General features: G+C 39.5%; 1 protein-coding gene across 2 annotated transcripts in view; it reads right to left on the reverse strand.

Moving 5' to 3' along the window:
* Window positions 1-16,245, reverse strand: part of mtcl2 (microtubule crosslinking factor 2) — a 57,804-nt gene extending 41,559 nt beyond the window's left edge. For both annotated transcript variants that reach the window (XM_079587654.1, XM_079587653.1), the window contains exons 1-3: window positions 15,165-16,245; window positions 13,240-13,464; window positions 5,212-5,370 (exon numbers count right to left, since the gene is read on the reverse strand). In XM_079587654.1, the coding sequence (XP_079443780.1) occupies window positions 5,212-5,370; window positions 13,240-13,464; window positions 15,165-16,013 (1,233 nt within the window). In that variant the 5' untranslated portion in view covers window positions 16,014-16,245. The remainder of the gene's footprint in view (window positions 1-5,211; window positions 5,371-13,239; window positions 13,465-15,164) is intronic.
* Between the last annotated feature and the right edge of the window lie 2,311 nt (window positions 16,246-18,556).

The following is an 18,556-nucleotide window of genomic DNA, read 5'->3' on the forward strand; positions in this document are numbered from 1 at the left end:
GGTATTCGATGGATGATTTGCATAACGGTGCAACCCAATTTGATAGAGCCTAATCCTGCAGGGCTGGATGGTGAACAAAAGACTGAACAACTGACAAACTGTTTTGCTACAAGCTTGGACGAAAAGTCTGAAGATGGACTGTGTCACCTTTGGACTCCACCTGTGTGGTCAACGGGACCAATGGGGAATTGTAGGATTGAAAATAATCCAAGATATTTGAAATGAACAAAGACATCTGCTTTACTGTTTTTGACGACCTATTTCCATAATGACCATTTGGAGTCTGTAAAGGCACCGAGGTGCTGATCAAGGCCTGTAGGCCTAAGATGTGTGTATTTTGGAGGTATGCAATCGTCCCACCTTTGGTACAATGAGGGAAGTTGTAATTATCTGGTTGGTCAGTTTTGAATGTGTCACATTTGGGTTTTAGTCACATGGTCACGGAAGGGATAACAGGAAGATTTAAATGAGAGGTATAAATATGATGAAATGACTTAAAATTGTTGCATTTATTTGGGTTTTCAGAGAATGAAAAACAGGGAGAAATTGTAGTGGCAATTTTAATCTTTTCTTTGTTTATTTTGTTTTCTCAATGATAATATATGAATGCCATGTGTTCTGTATTTTGAGCTTTATGTTGTAACGCTGATACAGCTGTATGGGTGTGAGCCCGAGAATGATCTGTGTTTTAAGTTCCCATGCTGGGGGAAGCTGTTCTTGCTTGTATAAACGGTGGGGGTGATGGTTTCCCCTTGCATTATAAAGTAGCAGGCCAAGCTCTCTTGAGGAGAAGTCCCAGTATCTGTCTGTCTCTGACTCTGGCCTGCAGCCTGGCTGCAAGGCTGGGGTCAGAGAACCATTTTTCTTGCATGAATAAATTACTTTTCTTTTTAAATACAATTTGGATCTTGACGTCTCTTTGCCTGGGAATGCTGAGTTTAGTAATTGTTTTTGCCACAACAATAACGCATTCTCATTTATTTGCAATAAGTTTCCTAAAACATTTAATTCAGAATATATTTATAAAGTAGGCTATATTATTTCCATAATACGTACTCTTCTTTTAAGTACCGTTTCACAAGCAAGGTACCTTTAGGTTTTTGAGAAGAAGCAAAAAATATCCAGGCCACATGTGTGCAATCTGTGCATGAGTGTATATGTGTGTGCTTCTTACTTGCTTTTATTCTCTATTGTTCCCATCATGTTCCTAGTCAAAACCTCTAATCCCATGCGCTTTGATGCTGCTTTATACACAGGTCAGACCGTACAATAGAGCGACACACAACAAACACAGCTGCCAGACAGACTCAAGATATCACAACCAGCAGCTATTGTGCCTCCATTTAACCCTCCTTTGTGTTATTGTAAATATTTTGTATCTTCAATGATCTGCAAAAGGTTTGAGAACATTCACTTTATTATGACTGCATTGTGTGTTCATAAATCTGATTCACTGCATAGTATTAAATAGAGAGAAATACCAGGGCAATTGGACCATTTATGTACCCTAGTATTCTTCAAAGTACCTTGGAGTACCATGTAAATACCATTGTACATGAATATAGTGATCATTCACATTCAGTACCATCAGGGTTCGACAGGCACATTCCTTTTCTGAAAAGTACAGTAAATAGATTTGTCTTGAAATGACAAGGCTGGGAACGGTCTTGTCTATCTGGAAACGGTTTCTTATAAAAGCTCACAGCGCTGTGTTTAATGAAACGCTGAGAACAGTCATAGGTCAGTACTCTAGTTCTGAAGGAAGAGAATCACATGACCACCTGCTGAATCCCACATCATCCCTCAAACTTTCAGGAAGTTCTTGGAAAACTCGGAATATTCTAGAATGCTCAGAATCCCTTCACATTCCCATGCTTTTCCCTACACAGCAAGCAAGGGTTTCAAAGTTGAAATAGCCCTGGCGCATGATACTGTTCATCTCTGATCTAGTGTTTGTTTCCATCAGAGAGCTGACACTGAGTTCATGAATGCAGCTCCAGACCCTGCACTTCCTTCCTTTCTCAGGGTTTCCCCCTCAGCAAAACAAAGATACCAGTTTCCTGAAAAATATAAATAAAGATTCAGTCATCCTCATAGGACTGTTTCCTCTAGCATAGTCTAGAAAGGGCGAAGAACTGTAAATTAACAAACAAGCTCTCATTATGCTGTTTATGAGACACACTTGACTTGGCTCTGAATGATAAACTAACGCATGAGCTGTGGGTTTGAATGCATATTTGGAGAAAGCAAAAAGTGTAGTAAAACATAACTCTTATCCCAACCTCCTTTTCCTGTACTGAAGCCTATTAAACATCTATAAAACAGGCCCTCCACGTAGAGGCCACCATCAGTAGGCCATAAACACACACAAACACACCCTCGTACACTCCCAGCAGCAGGAGAACATGTGAACCTAATCACCCGGGAGACTTCATGGCAGCTGCAGTGCCGATCGATACTCGTTCTGTGTTAAATAAAGTATTGAGAGAGAGTTTGAGGAAGAGGGATGGAGAGCATAAAAGAAGAACGAGCGTTTGTAGGAAAGGAAAAATAGTATTTTTTGGGGGGTGTGGTTTTATCTAGGCTAAGAAAAAACTCAAAATCAGCAAGCCTTTATTTTGAAGTGTTTGTTTTTGTGTCAGGAAGGTGATTGGCCCACATGCAAACTTGCCTTTCTCACGCAACAGGCCTAAAAGTCACTTCAATGACAAAATGATAAGTGATTATGGCTGAGAAATACAAATTACACGTTTTCAAAAGTTTCTTTTCTGTCCATTCTTCCTTGAATATCTTAAATGTGCTTATAAGTAGCCTGTCCATAAAACATGGTATTACAACCAAACACCACAAAATAAGAACAAAACTATTGAAATAAAATATAATCATATGTGACGTGTCATGCAGAGACTACTGGGAATGTCCTTTAACTATTTATCACCGTAAATTATCGTCTAGTCAGTAACTTAGAGTTAACCAGTAAACAGGTTTTTACTCTAGTGTTTTTACATATTTTTTTAGAGTGTGCCATTATTTTCATGAATATACTCATTTGGAGAAGACAAGGAAATCTGTGTGCTTAAATTGTGTTGGTCCATGTATGATCCATGATCAATCGTTATCGGGACCTTGATGAAGTGTATCAATTTGTAATTATTTATTCAGAAAAATAAAGGAAACCTAAAACGAGCGCATCTTAGTGGGAAATCGGTCCATTGAGCTTAGCCGTCATTACACACACATATTTTTCAACTGACCAATCAGAATCAAGTATTCCAGAGAGCTGTCCAATCAACCTTAATACATCTCTTTCATCCTTACTGTTAACTAAGGGTATGTCAGCGTGAGATATCATGTTCAGCCAGATCATCAGATCATCTTCTTTTACATGCAAACTGTTTTTTTTCCCCTATTATTTAAGTGGTCTTTTGTCTGAAAAGCTTTACTAGCTCTACTCTAGAAGTTCAGTTAAGTATGAACTCTCGCTGTGTACCATAAGTGCCCGCTAGCTAAGAATGCAGGCCTCAACAACAGAGAGTGGCACTCATCCTGCCCTGGGCTTTCAGCCAATAAGAACGCAGAACAGACCCGTGGGCCGGCCCATAGTAGTGCAGCCGAGCAAATCAGAGCACTGGCACTGACTATCGCAGCGGTATACAACACCCCGTAAAATGATTCTCAAAGAAAAGAGTGAACCGACCAATAATGACCGTTGCTTCAAACAATAATGCTTTCATCACTTTTTATCAGACATAGCTAATAGAGCACAGACCAACCATTGAGCCAACGCAGGCCATCCAGCCAACCATCTATTAGACAAAGAAACATTTATTACCAAAAGAATGCCGGCCAAAATAGAGAATTAACCAAACACAAGGAGCATGCTTTATGTTCCTCCTCGTTAAACTGTCAGTAGAGAAAATCTAATGCTAAATTCATGTGCTCCCCTTCCACCCTCAATCCCACCCACCCGAGCTGACATTTACACAGAGAAAGTCAACAGATCAGTAGGAGCGAAGGGCTCTCAGCTCCTGTCGTAACACACATATAGAGCTTTGACTACAGTGGAGCGCTGCGCCTCAAGTTAAACAAAAGTGTCAACATCAAGAGTTCTGCCCCAAGCCAAATCAAGTACAACATAAACACTTTTCCTTTCTAAAAGCTTCCCAGGAGCTCCTAATGAAGCCTTTTCTGAAAATCTGAAACTAATTAATGATCCTATTTCTCCCCAATTACTATCAACTTCCTACAGATCTCACACTAATTTCCCTTACTGAAGCTAAAATGGCCAAAAATGGATAGTTCCAACTCCAGCTCCAATGTGACTTGTGAACTACTCTATATTAGGGATGCACCAATGTCAAAACATTTTGGCTGATAGCGTTAACCGATAATTCTTTATATTTGAAAGCCGATAATAACCGATATATTGGCCGATAAATCTAAATCCACGTTTTCATATCATTTTTGAGAGCCTGACAAAAACAAAAGTCTCACTATTAAATCCATGTCCCAAGCACACAATTATAATGTTCTCATTATTTTATGTAGCATAATAAGACAGACTTGCGCCGTACATGTTGCAATTAAAAAAGTATTTTCCTTTTTTTAAAGTGATTCCAATCATATTTCAAGCAATTCAAAACCATCATGGTGAACAGTTACAGTACACATCTGAAGTGTCTCAGCTGAAGGAAATAATCCATTATTTATCGGCTTTAATATATCGGCCAAATTTTCTTATCGGGCCGTTAACGATAACATTAAAAATGAACACATATCGGCCAATACCGGTATGGTGGCCAATCTACCGTGCATTCCTGCTGTATATTATTTGATGGTAAAAAATGGTTTATTGTGGTTATTAATATTAGTTATTCTAAGGCATGCATCATTGTTTTTATGATGAATGATACCTCAAATCCTACGGTTTGTTGATGAAAAAGTGTGCTTTTACATTTCTATGTCATCAAACTTACGGATTTTGCATGCTGACCATGAAAAAAGCATATTTTCATTTTGAGCCAGTAAGTAGCCACCTAGCGACCACCCAGAACACCCTAGCAACCACCTAGCAATGCCCAATACCACACAGTAACACACTAACAACCTCTCAGATGAACTGTAGCAACCACAAAGCAATGCCCTTGTACCCACCAAGACCACCCTAGAAGTAGCTTTCATTGGTTTCTGCATAACAACAGTTTCCCTCACCTCTCTGGCCTTCTCCATCTCAGCTTGAAGGACCTGCTTGGCCACCTCCAGATCCTGTAGTTTCACCCTCAGCTCCTCGTTCTCCTGCTCCAGGCGGGATCTCTTCTTCTCCACAGTGTCCAGCTCATTGTGCAGACGAATGGACACATCCTTCGCCACCTAAAACAACCACAACAGTTTTTAAATGTGGTGTGTTGAAATTGAGATTATTCTTTGAAAAAAGGTACTCTTTAGCTTTTCCAGTGAAAAGTATTGAAGATGTCCGATTCATACGTTTATGATTTATGTCTTCCTGAAGGTGGTGGAAAGCTCATTAAAAGCGGTTGATTGTAAAGCTGCACTAACTTTTAAGGAGGCAATTATCGGTGTTGGGCAAACAAAGACAGAAAATTCGAACACATCTATACCACACGGTGTTTGGACCATTTTAGCAACACAAGCCCATTTTTCATTACTGACAATGTGTGTATGCTTATAATAGAAGACATATAAAGGAAGGATGTAGGTTTGTGTGCGTGGAATGAAGAAAAGAGAGGGCAGCAGTCACTGAAAGGGGTAAATGGGGACTGTGAGGGGGTATGAGGAGGAACACAGTCCCTGTTTGTGAGTTGTGCTTCTTGAGAGTGGGTTCTCCTCTCTCTCTGTGTCTGAACCACAGCCAGGGTGCAGCTGGGTACCCACAATGCTCCTCTGTACCAACACCAAGCTCTAATTCATATCAGATCCCTCCATCTCTCATTCTTTCCATTTATTTATCCCACCAACAGCCTCTCTGCCTTGTTCCATCAATCTTTCCTTCGATTTCCTTCCAGTGGAGCAACTAACTAAACGTAGCAACACTAAACGTACAACACTCGGTTGTTTTTCATTCAATGCAGCTTTTTCAGTGCAAGCCATTTTTTTTCCAAAAGGGTGTGCTGTAGTGTGAGGAAACTGTACAATACTCTTTTGATGTTGCATTATATTGAAAATGCAATATTAATCACTTTTGGTTTCACAGAATATGCACAGTATATTATTTTACTATATATGGTGAAAATTATATTTAGAATATATAATATATACCTAGCAGAATAAGTGTGTTATTATGGTGGTTATATGGTGGGGAAAAAATAAATTCAATACGATTTTTGATTGCAAATTATATCAAGGATTCATACAGTTATTGACTGTAAAATATAAAGTTATCAAAAGACAATGTTTTAATTCCTGAAACATTTATTTATTTAATTTCTGTTCTGTTCTATTAAAATAAGTTCTGGCAACCACATCTTTTAGTTCTTAAATATAGAGAGATTTATACAGTATCAATATTTATAAGAACAAACAGCCAAGCATGAAATAAATCTGTCACAATTCATAATAGAGTAGTTTGTTTCTAAACCACAGGCCCAAGGTTTTATGGTAATTGGGCCGTCTGTATTGTCATACAAATGCTTTAATTATCAGAGCACCAAAAGTGTCTGTTGGTCCCAGATTATTTGCATTCACTCCTCCCTCCATTCTGTCTAGATGCCACCCACCTGCCTTTGACTGACAATGTCACGGCCCTGTTGTTGCTTTTACATGCAAAAAAAGATGGACACCTATAGATCAACAGGGAAAGGGGTAGTGAAGCACAGCAATGCCGTATGTGTGTGTGTGTGGGGGGGGGGGCTTGTTGTCCGCCCCTCTCACCACAGTCTGATGTAGAACAACAAACTGCCATATCTGCTGCACCATTTGTCCAAACACTGAAATCAAAGGAGTGTAAAGACCCATCAAAGAATATTTGCATGCGCCCATGACTGTTCATCAGTAGTACTTGGACAAATATGTAAATGGCTCTGTGGAATTTGTTTGTCTTAGTGTGTGTGTGTGTGTGTGTGTGTGTGTGTGTGTGTGTGTGTGTGTGTGTGTGTGTGTGTGTGTGTGTGTGTGTCGCCCCTCTCTGATCCTGCTTTTCAGGATTGCTCCGCCTCTCTGCTGTGCAAACGGTCGTTTTAAATGACTTCCCTCCAGATCTGTATCTGGTTGCATCTGCGGGACAGATGCCCGGGCATATTCACACTGTAACCTCAACCTTACCCTACTTAGGAAAAAAACAAACAAGCTGCCCTTTCGGTTAACCTCTATAAACACACATGCAGCTCAGACGAGCCACATGAAGACGGTTCAAGGGCACCAAATTCGGTCGTTGAAAGGAACCCATTAACACAGTTGCTACTACATTTTTAAATGGAGGGACACACTTTAAATGCATCTGCCAGTCCATTTCTGCTTCCACCCATATGTCGCTCTCGAGATATTTTTACAAATCCTGCCTTTGCAACCTAAAAGCGAGTCGTAGAGTCAGCATAAAATTGCATTTGCAAACCATTTTACTTACATAATGTGATGCATTTCTGAGTGAAACTGGAAATTACTGAGATAAAATGTAGGGCAAGTCTCCTGCTTTTCAATTTTTTAAATTGAAGTTATCTCAAATGTTTCTCCTCTAGAGTTTCTCTGAGCGTCAGATCTGGGCTTTAAGTGGGGCTTTGTCTTGCTCCATGGCTGTTTGAGTTGACTTTGACGTGTGAATGCAGCACATGGATGATTATGCATGTGCACTCCTCACATAGATGACAATGAAGGGAGAAGGCAGCCAGTGAGGTTTCAGAGTCAGTTTTCCTGGAATCCCTAGAGTGGTCTGACCGAGAGGGGACCAAACCTGCTTCACAATAAGATGTTCATTACCATGTGCCTCTTTCTCCCCTCTTATCCCCAGGATGCTGCTGCTAAGCTGATATCTAAACAGGCGAAAACCAAACTGACCAAACAGTATTTATTAGCTTATCAGCATCTGTCACCCTCACTTCCTCTTTATTATTCTCATTGTGCCCAGAGGGTCACTTTATTGCTGAGATGTTGCTATTTTACAGCTCAGGACACTTAATGCATGTCTCATTAAGCTCAAAATATACTTTAAGTTTTGCACATATGCTAGGTTATACATATAGACGTAAATTTCATCATCAGCATAAAAACATAAACGTTTTGCTCTACAACGTAAATTACTAATTTTTAAGCTATGTTTTTTTTTTTTTTAGTTTGTAATAAGTAACCGGATAAGAACATTTGGGGTTTGAGTGTGTCAAGTTTACGTTGTAGAACAAAATGTCCAAGTGAGTTATGTTTACTACAAACCTTATTTAACTTATAAATTGGAAAAACCCTCTCATAAAAACCCATAGGAAAATCTCAAGGGAACCACTGGTTTTTATTACTCATAATTGGAGTCTACTTTAAAAGACTATTCGTTTTGCTGTACGCATATATGCTATAGCTACACTATGCATTCACGTCAAAACTTAAGTATACTCTGGAATTTAACTAATTTAAGTATTAACTTTGTCTCAGAAATAAAAAAAGAAGCAAAGTAGACAATTTTGGAGATGTACATTAAACTAGCAAAGCTCAGATCATTTAGATAAATCTGGTACTTTCTTCTTGGAAGCAGGAGACTTACACAACATCCTCCATTAAGTCTGAGCATGAGCAGAAATATTTAATGACATCCATGGTACGATTTGAACTCTTTTTCTCCCCATTGAAATTTCCATAATTTATGAGACAACGCTTCCCCGCCATTGACGGAATTTTCAGTTTTTCCGTGTTCACGTGTGAAGAAGAAGCAGAAACAAGCGATGTCATATGAAAGCGGATGCTTATGTAAAATAACGCGATCACCAACATTAAACAGCATATAAATCAAAACTATGTTACAGAATGAAATGTCGACCCAGGACGAGCTATAGGGCTGTGGAAGCATTAGGGGTGTTGATGGACTCAATCTACTCCATCTATGTTTTGATTATCATTGATCAAAACTATCTGGATAGTCTTTTGATAAAAATGCGATTTTCTCAGTTTTTATGCTTAAAATATTGCTTTTTTATGAAACGTACCCACATTCAAATGTGGATGAAAAAAAGAATGCGTTACGCTAGAATAAAAAGTTTTTTGTTTGTTTGTTTAAAAGCAGTGGCTCTGTTCCTTATATTGCATGTTTAGATATTTAACCTGCAAACTGTATAACACGGGCACAGCTAATCGTTGATTATAATGGGAGTAATACTATTTGAAAGCGCTAGATTATCGAGATTTAAGGAACAAAAGAGTTCTCATTTAGACAGTTTTTGTTTCCTACAGCTGTGATCATTGTCTCTGTTTCTCAGCTGTTGTTTTGCATGAGCACATGACTGGAGAAGAAGCTCAGATGGGTAACAGAGGGAAAGAGGAAGCTCCAGTACTTCTCCAAACCCTATTTAATAAGCCAGAGCAGCTGATGAGAAGCTGTGGATCTGTTTTCCATCCTTCCCCTGACAGATCTGGGAGACGCTGCTCTCACTGGATGAGAAATGAGGCCAGTGCTTCAGAGAGCAGGAAATGGTGCAGGGATCTTACAAACATTCAAATCTTCCATCAACCCTTTTCACCCCTACCCCCTCCTGACCATGACATCATCACCCTCCCCCCACGGTCCCGAGAGAATAGAGCAAGATGGGAAAAATGTGAACATGGGAAACTCTTTTATGACAGAGTAAGTCCAAGGGGGAAAAAACATTTGTCTTGCACAGCCTCTTGGTCAGAATATCACTGACCTCTGAATGAGGTTTATTCTTTTGGAAACAACCGCTAAGTGGGTCATGTGCGTTAACATCTGGCCCTTAAAAAGTTAAAGTATCACAAAAATCAAGGGTTTTACATAACATATAGAACATAACTAGTAATGTATTGGTCAGTAATAATTTAGCATTTTTAGATAAATCAACCAGTAGATCCAAATCTACCAACAGTCTCGACTCTTGTCAATGGATAATAAACAATGCAATGAATAATGTTGTGTATTCTGAGTATTCCATTTTAGATTTTTCAAAAATGCAAATAATATATAGCTGTATGGTAATTACATGGTTCTCCACAATGGCATCATTTTGGGGCAGTGGATTTCACATAATACAATATTTTTTAACTCAAATTAGTATTTGAAGTCCAATCATTTATATATTTTGGTAAGTAAGCCAAATAACAGGCAGGATCATGTATAGTGAGTTGGTCTACCGCAAATTAATCCATGACTGGATGATATGCTCAACATCATGGTCCCTTTCGGTTAGTTTTACCGTTACCTTTTTTCTGCTAGTTTTAGGTCATGATGTACAAAACAATCAGTAGAAACAAGATGAACATTGCAAAAAATCCTCAAGGTCATTTACAATACAATCAATAACTGAGACAAAAATGTCAGCAGTTGTGTTTGTATCACGAGAGAGAGAATTGGTGTGAAAAAAAAAGACATGAAACTTGGTCTGCCAAACAGCATTGCCATGGACGATGGTGAATATTAGGAAATATTTGACCGATCAGTCATGAGTATATTGTACAACTTGACTAAATACAGCATGTGTTACTCAACCATTACAAAATATATTTCAAAGTGATGTATGTAGCACTAGTTATCTTCATAAGCCTGTAAGGGTACAAGAAAATCTGAGTTAGCACTTAGATCTACGCAGTGCTTTGTTGCTGTGCTAAGCTGAACTTAAAGAAACAATGTTCTTCCTCCTCAAAGCATAGTGTGTCTGTCCCAGCGGCGGCAATGAAGTATTTCAACCAGTTGAATGCGAAGCGCTGCGGAGATCAGTGTAATTTGACCTGGCTGTGCCGGTAGCGTGGGGAGACAATTGACCCTGTGTTAGGAGACTCCTGTCAGCAGTTAAAGAATTCAGCAGAGGCTGCGATGTTTTCCTGCAGACACCATCCCCCTCGCCTTGCCTCATCGATTGTGTGTTAAAACTTCTGATCCTTGCCAGCTGTGTCCTGAGTAGTAAAACTTAAGTATGTGACAATGTTACTTGTTTAAGAGCACCATAGTCTGTCTCAATAGCACAGAGAGCCACAGCATTTGCTTGGCAGAGGAAATCACTCTCCCTCCTTTTCCTTCCCTCTGTTACTGTATACACATCAGCCATTTAAAAGAGGCGAATGCAGACAGTGGCGATGGGAATGACATCATGGTTATTTCTCTTCCCTCTGACAGACCAGATAAAGGAAGTATTGTGTCCACAGCCATGTGAGACAGCTGCCTGCGTGGTGCATGCATGATCTTACAGTCTACTGAAGACCTTTACATCATTGGATATTTATAAGATTCACTTCTGGGATTCAGAGGTCTCTTGTGAAAAACAACTTATGGAACTAATATACTTTAAAAGAATATGCTTAAAGGGATACTTCAGCATTTAGCATTAAGCTTTATATCAGTAGAAAACCTGTAGTATTTTCGAATTACCATGCTTCCCTACCTCATGTCTCCTGACACCAGAGATCTATGTATTTTTTGTCTGGAAAAAATCCTCCGATGACGCAAAAATCGCCATTTTGCGTCATCGGAGGATTTTTTGGCCAGAGGCTAGAGACTACAGCCAGTATAGTAGCTTGTTCCGCATGTTTTTAACCCATAGAGGGTGGGATCTCACTCACAGAATGTACAAATAGTGTCCGCCATCTTTTTTTGAAAGCTAAGCTAACAGGCTCTTGTTCTGTGGAGAAAGCTGAGTAGTAGGGGTTACCATACATCCTTTTTCCCGGACATGTCCGGCCGTCGAGATCGTCCAAAATGTCCGGGATTTGGCTTTTGCTTTCTACAGTTGCCATTCATTTTTTACATGCACACCTTTTGTTTCAATCTAACTGAATTCATTCTGATTGGTGAATCTGAATGTAGTGTTTACATGAACGCTAAACAAGTGATCGGTTGATGTGCGTTTTAGCATTGCTAAGAAAATTCCCGCTCCTCCCTGAGAGATAGCCTACGAGACCGGTGCGTCTCACAGGTGCCGCTCATCAATAATCACCCCACCGGCCTCGCGTCGTTCTCCCCCGGCCCTCAGCCTTGTCCTGCTCGCCACAGTAGTAAACATAATGAATAGCGACTGTAGAACGCAAAAGCCGAATCCCGGACATTTTGGGCCAATTACGGACAATTGTGGGAAGACTTGTCACGGAGTTTCAAGTCAACTAGTAGCCTAGCCTAGTTGTTTAACTGCGCTGTTACCAGTAGCCGTGGCTTGGGAGTGGCCTCGTAGGGCAGCGAAGCAAGTGCATTCTGGGAGTTGTTGTCTTTCATTCACATGAGACACAAATACATTTTCTGGCTTTTCTCAGTCTAGAAGGCTCCAAATTCAAAAATAATTTCACATTTCTACTACATAAATGACCCATTTTAAATACACATTCATCTTTCCAGAGGTGAAGTATCCCTTTAAATGTAAACTGACTGTAGGCCTAATGATTTCAGACACTTAATTCCATGTTATTTACAATTAAATGAAAGTGTATTAAAGTTCAAATGTAAATTAAATCTAAGTTTATAGAAAAAAAAAGTACTTCAGTACATTTTTTTATGTAATTGCATAATTCTATTGTTCTTAAAATGGTTCAAGTGTACTGCACAAGCATTTATGGTGAAGTAAAATCTACTTTGATGTCTTTGAAACTCATGTATTTAAATATATTTGCAATTACACATTTGTAATGATGAGGTTGCAATTTAGTACATTTCAAATATAATCACTTTAAAATATACAAACTTCAACTGTGTGTTTAAATGTACACTACAGAAGAAACTACAACTAAGTACTTTAAAAGTGCTTTAGTTTCTTAGCCAATGCATCAAATTAAGTGTCTATAAAGCATGATGACAAAATATTATTAAAACAATGATTAAAAACTTTTAATGTGACGTTATTACAAAGTGCACTTTTTAAAATGTGAATGTGGACTCTCTTTAAGTACAATTCATTGGCTTTTTACTTAATTTTTATTACCTGAAAGTACAGTTTCCTAAAAACAAACTGTTAAGACTTGAAGTGCATTACAAGTGCAAGTACAAGTTCTTTTTCACAAGGTGTAGTTCAAATGCAAACTCTACTATCACTATCAGTTACCTACCAGAATATGATTGGTAGGTTTTATCTGTAATAAATATCGTGCCGCACTAACCTTGACGTCTTGCTCCAGTGTGCGGATAAGCTCCCCGTCCACTTGTCCGGTCTGGGCCACGCGGATACTGCGTCTCTCTGCCTTCTTCAGGCGGTACTGCAGGATGCGGCAGGTCTTGTTGGCCTGATCCAGCTGCTGTCTGAGCTCCTGGAGCTGATAAACATCCTCCTCCATATACATGTCCCTCATCTCCAGCATCTCAGAGCGAAGCTCCTCCATTTCATCCTGATATACACACAAACGAACAATGCATCATTTTAGGAATCACTATGCATTTTGCAAGCTTTTTAAAAAAAAACATTAGATGATAAAAGGTCTTCCCAGGTAAGTCTGAACTGCCATTGGCACCCCTTCAAAAAATGCATATGATGCCCCTGACCTATTATCAAGGGTGGTGTGAAAACCAATATTATGCATCAAATTCATTATGCTGCATTATGATTATGATGAGTTAGCAAAATAGCGCGATGTTTACAAAGCACATGGCTCTAAAGACAAATCAACTATTTATACCTCAAACGGGTAAAAAGTGCATCCCACTTTCAGAGGCCGATAGATGCATGCTGTGGGCCACCGCGTGCTGTCACACATTTCCAGTGAATATAGGTCAACTACTGCAGCGCGCGTCACGTGCTCAGCGCGCGGATAAACAATGGAGTGAAAAGTGGGCGCGGGCGCAGTGGACTGCTGCAGCATCTGTACAAACAGCTGCATTACTCAAGCAACACGAGTGCAAGAGCAACTAACCGCTAGCCTTTTTTATGCTGTTACATTAGGCGTGTCAAATGAAAAAGATTTGGTCTTCTGATAGTTTATGAAAACCGAGATTACAAAGGAATCACTGTATAAAAACCGAGATTACAAAGGAATCACTGTTCAGCTCTTAGGCTACTGTACATATGACTCGTAGTAATTCTGTGGAGAAGACAAACCCATCTAATAGTAATAGTAAACAAGGATTTTAAATATATGCTTTGCAACATGAATAAAAAGAGTATTTACAGTTTTAGGGGGAACACACTAGCATGTCTGCCTTTGCCTTAGGGACAATGATAATGATATATGGCAGTAATACAGTGTTATGCTCGTGACCCTCCAACTAGTTTCCACCAAAAACAATAACAACAGTTATTGTGATGCATTTCATCATTATAAAAAAAAATCTTAGTTTCCAGCCATGTATCATCTCACAGAAATTTCTGTCATTTCTACTCAGTGTTATGAATGAGATTTTCTTGATTCAGTATATCAGTTCTAAGTGGCCTTTTAGTGTAATTAATGTACCACTTTTATATATATTTTTTTTAAATAAGGTAATACAGGATTTTCAATCTAGTTGGTTGTCATAACCATGAGCATAAAAAAATCTTGTTAAAAGCCACTTATACTATTGCACTACAGTTTCAGTAACTACAACAGTGTTACTAGGCTATACTTTGGGGAATTTATTTTTAGAAATGATTCAAATGTTCTGAAAAGAACCCCTTTTGCATACCCTTTTTGATTAGTTGGTTATTTGGAGGTTTTGATGTTGCATTATGTTCTTGAGATCAGTGTTTTGGTTTTTGGAATCAGCCAAAGGACTAGAATAACATCCAAGTTGTAACCTTAAACTGAGCAATATGACATTTTTGGTGGAAACAGTGGTTAACATGGTGCTATATGACACCATTGTTGGTTTAACTTAAAAAAAAGTAAGTTACCTGGTTTCTTTAAAATTTTGAGTTAATTGAAGTGAAATTTTTAAATGTATAAAAGTTAATAAATGGAAACTCAAAATATTATGTTAATCTAAACCACATTAAATTGTTGATTTGAAAAAAAGATAAAAAGTTGTGAAACAAATCAAATATGAAAATATTTTTTTACTGCAATGCTTTTAAGTTTGATTTTACAATAATAAAATAATATAATCATTATCTTACCTTTAAATAGTCATTTTCCGACCTGAGTTCCTCTATTTCCCTGATTAATTCCTCATGCATCCCGTCCATCAGCTCCTCTGTCAGGTCCGAAAACGCCAGGGAAGTGCTGGCGAGCATCCTGCTGTCGAACGAGGTGAGCGAGCGCTCGTCGCCGGGAGAGACGCTCCCCTCTGCGGTCTCCATTCCCAGTGAGAGACGCTCTTTCTCCACGCTGGTCTTGGTTTGACCACTCTTGTCCAATAGTCCATGTTCTGCTGCCGATTTATCGCCGTCGATCCCCCCGCGACTGCTGGTCTCGGTGTCGCTGCTGAGCGCGTCTGTGGAGACCTTGTTCTCCTCGGAAGCGCAGTCCGAGAGCTCGGAGCTGCTGTCGGTGGCTGAGAGTTTCCCCGGAGCACAGCCGGAGTCCTTGCTTAAATCATCTGATCCGATGCTGGCGTCCGAAACTTTTCTTCGAGCGCTTTTACTGGACTTCGCGCTGCTCTTCTGAGGACCGGCCGCGGATAGCGCGGGCTTGCCGGTCGGTTTACTCTTCTCTGTTTTCTGTTCTTTCCCGGTAACCGGGCTGCGTCTGGACACGCGGCCGCCTAAATATATGGCTCCCGGTTTAACGCTCAGCGTCGGCGTGCTGATACCTCCGCGGATTTTAGTGAGGGACCACCCGGGCACATCTTTGGGTCTTGCTGGAGACGGCGCCCGGTGTGTTTTCTTTTTCTCGTTAACTTGCAGCGGCTGCGCAGGCGGCTGTTCTTGTTCGCCGGTGCTGCTCTCCATTTTCTGCTTTTGCCTCTTCTCCTTCGACGAGACAAAATGCGTCGGGGAACCGGTGTCAACCTTTGTCTTGGTCATTCATTCCGTTTACAAGACACGAATGAAGCTGAAATGATACCTCCACTCCCCCCAAAAAACAATAGTTGAACTGGTACACGCTTCACACCAGATCAGCCGGCATTAAAACCGTTGGAAATCCACAAGAAAATGTGAGTGCTTGGATTGAGATTCTTCGATTTTCTTTTATTCACCACGTCTGCAAGATATTCTCCCGTGCGCGTCCTCGGTTGTGAACCGCGGCTTCTCTTCTGTTCTGCTGAGTGTTAGTGAGCTTTAGTGAGGTAAGGTTTCTTTCTTTCTCCCCGCCCAGATAGCGGCTCCGACCGTGACGAATGGAGAGCCTCGCGCGCAGAGCAAAGCAGAGCACTACTGCCACCAACACACGGCGCGCGAATTCTTCATCCCATTAACGATTCGAACGGGTGTTTTCCCTGTAAAAAAATATATGATCAAATAGTTATGACAACATAATGTTTTTACATTGCTTGAACTCAGTTTAATGTAGGCCTAGGCCTAATTTAAGTTGAATTGACTCAATCATTGTTGATTCAAGTTGATTGTACTTCAAAATTGAAGGTAGAAATTTTCTTTAGTGTGAACTAATAACAGTCATTTGGGCTATTCACTGATTCAGCACACGCTCCAAACCAATGCATTCCGATTCCCGAACAACTAACTCTAATGAGTCGACTCTTTTAAGTGAATCATTAGCAGATTTTTTTGTCTGATTCCAACTCAAGTGTTTTTTATGAGTCGACTTTCTTTAGTGAATCTTGAACTGACAGTGCGACCAATGTTATATTCCCAAACAAATTACTATGAGCCAGCTGTTTTTAATGATGTAGGCTAATTAATCATTTTAGTGATTTCCCGAAATAGCCTACAATAAGCTAATATTGAGTCAAGTTTTATAAAACTTTCGTAGTAAGGGTTCGTTTAATAGTTCACCCAAAAATGAAAATTCTATCATCATTTACTCAAGTTGTTCCAAAACTGTATGAGTTTCTTTCTTCTTCTGAACACAAGAGAAGATATTTTTAAGAATATGGCAATCAAACAGTTGAAGGTAGCTATTGACTTCCTAGTAGGAAAAAAAATACTACGGTATGTAGTAGTAGGCTATGTCAATGACAACTGTCTGGTTACCGACATTCTTCAGAATATCTTCTTTTGTGTTCAACAGAAGAAAGAAACTGATACAGTTTTGGAACAGCTTTAGGGGTTAGTAAATAATGACAACATTTTCATTTTCGGTGAACTATCCCTTTAATTGTTTCATATCTCTCCAATTTCTAGTTTCAGCTAGCATATTGTCTTGGCTGATTCAGGAGAGACCATGATTTAGCTGTCATATCTTTAACATTTAGTGAATATTTCTCGTAGGTTGATTTTCCAGTCTTGGCTACAAAAAAAAAGAAGCTATTGATAATTTCCATCATTACTGCCTAAGAAAAAATTATCAGTAACATATTGACCTTTTGACCCCAGTATATTGGGTAAGTTGTTACAATGGGAACCTTCTGTTTATTGGCACTGATTAAATACCACTTTTTTGAAATATGAATATGATACAGTTCTTCCATGGCGTACTCTATATTTTATTTGTATTATTAGCAATAATGTAATATTATTGGCTTTTGTATTAATGTATCCCAGTGTGGTTTTATACAATTTATACTTTATTAAGTGTTTCAGAAGAAGCATTTATATAGTTTTTTGGCTCAAAATATTACATTTACTGAGATACAGCCATTGTGACAACTAGCCCTGATCTATATATCTTTTCTTCTGTGCTGAAAACTGCTTGTCTGCAGCAGTGGAGAGGGAGGCTGGAGGATGAGGCAGGAATGTGCGCACGGGTCACATGCACCAGAATTAGTCTGTAATGATTGCTTTATTCAGAGACTGCGCTCCTGGCCGAACACTAGAGCCTTATTAAGGGCCCCTTCTGGGACCCTCACACAGGTGGCGCTCCCTGAACTTCACACAAGCTCACAGTTAATGGGTTTATCCACAAGAACACCCAGCTGGAGACAGGACAGTGGAGCTGGTTGGGATCTGTGCAAACGGAGGCGTTCATTGCCACATGAAAGAAGGGGATTTGTCCCAATCCTCCAGAGTCTTTGAGACAGAGAGGCTTCACTTGATCTTTTATTGATTGATTGATTCATCCACGGTTGGTTCATTCCTGTGTACATGCAGTGTTTTCTTATTATGCAAGGTTTGTGCTGTTTTATTTATCAATTAGAGCAAATTGCATCTTACATTGTAAAATATGTTGGGATAGATCCCGCAAGAAGAGCAAAAATGCACATGATGGCATTATTTGCTACGGCGCTGCTGTAAAACATATTTATAGTAGAATTTCTGAACGGATAATGGAAAATGGACTGTAAGACAGCAATTATCTGTGCGGTGTTGAGACGTTTAGGGATTTTGTTACTGTTATGGCTGTCAGCAGCCTTGCCACACTAGACTGAGGAATGCAAAACCCACAGGGAGACACAGAACATATCTGCTGGATATCACATATTCTACTTCATGGTGGGCTTGATTAATGT

This window comes from Phoxinus phoxinus, assembly GCF_949152265.1.
Source record: "Phoxinus phoxinus genome assembly, chromosome: 18".
In the NCBI taxonomy this organism is placed as follows: Eukaryota; Metazoa; Chordata; class Actinopteri; order Cypriniformes; family Leuciscidae; genus Phoxinus; species Phoxinus phoxinus.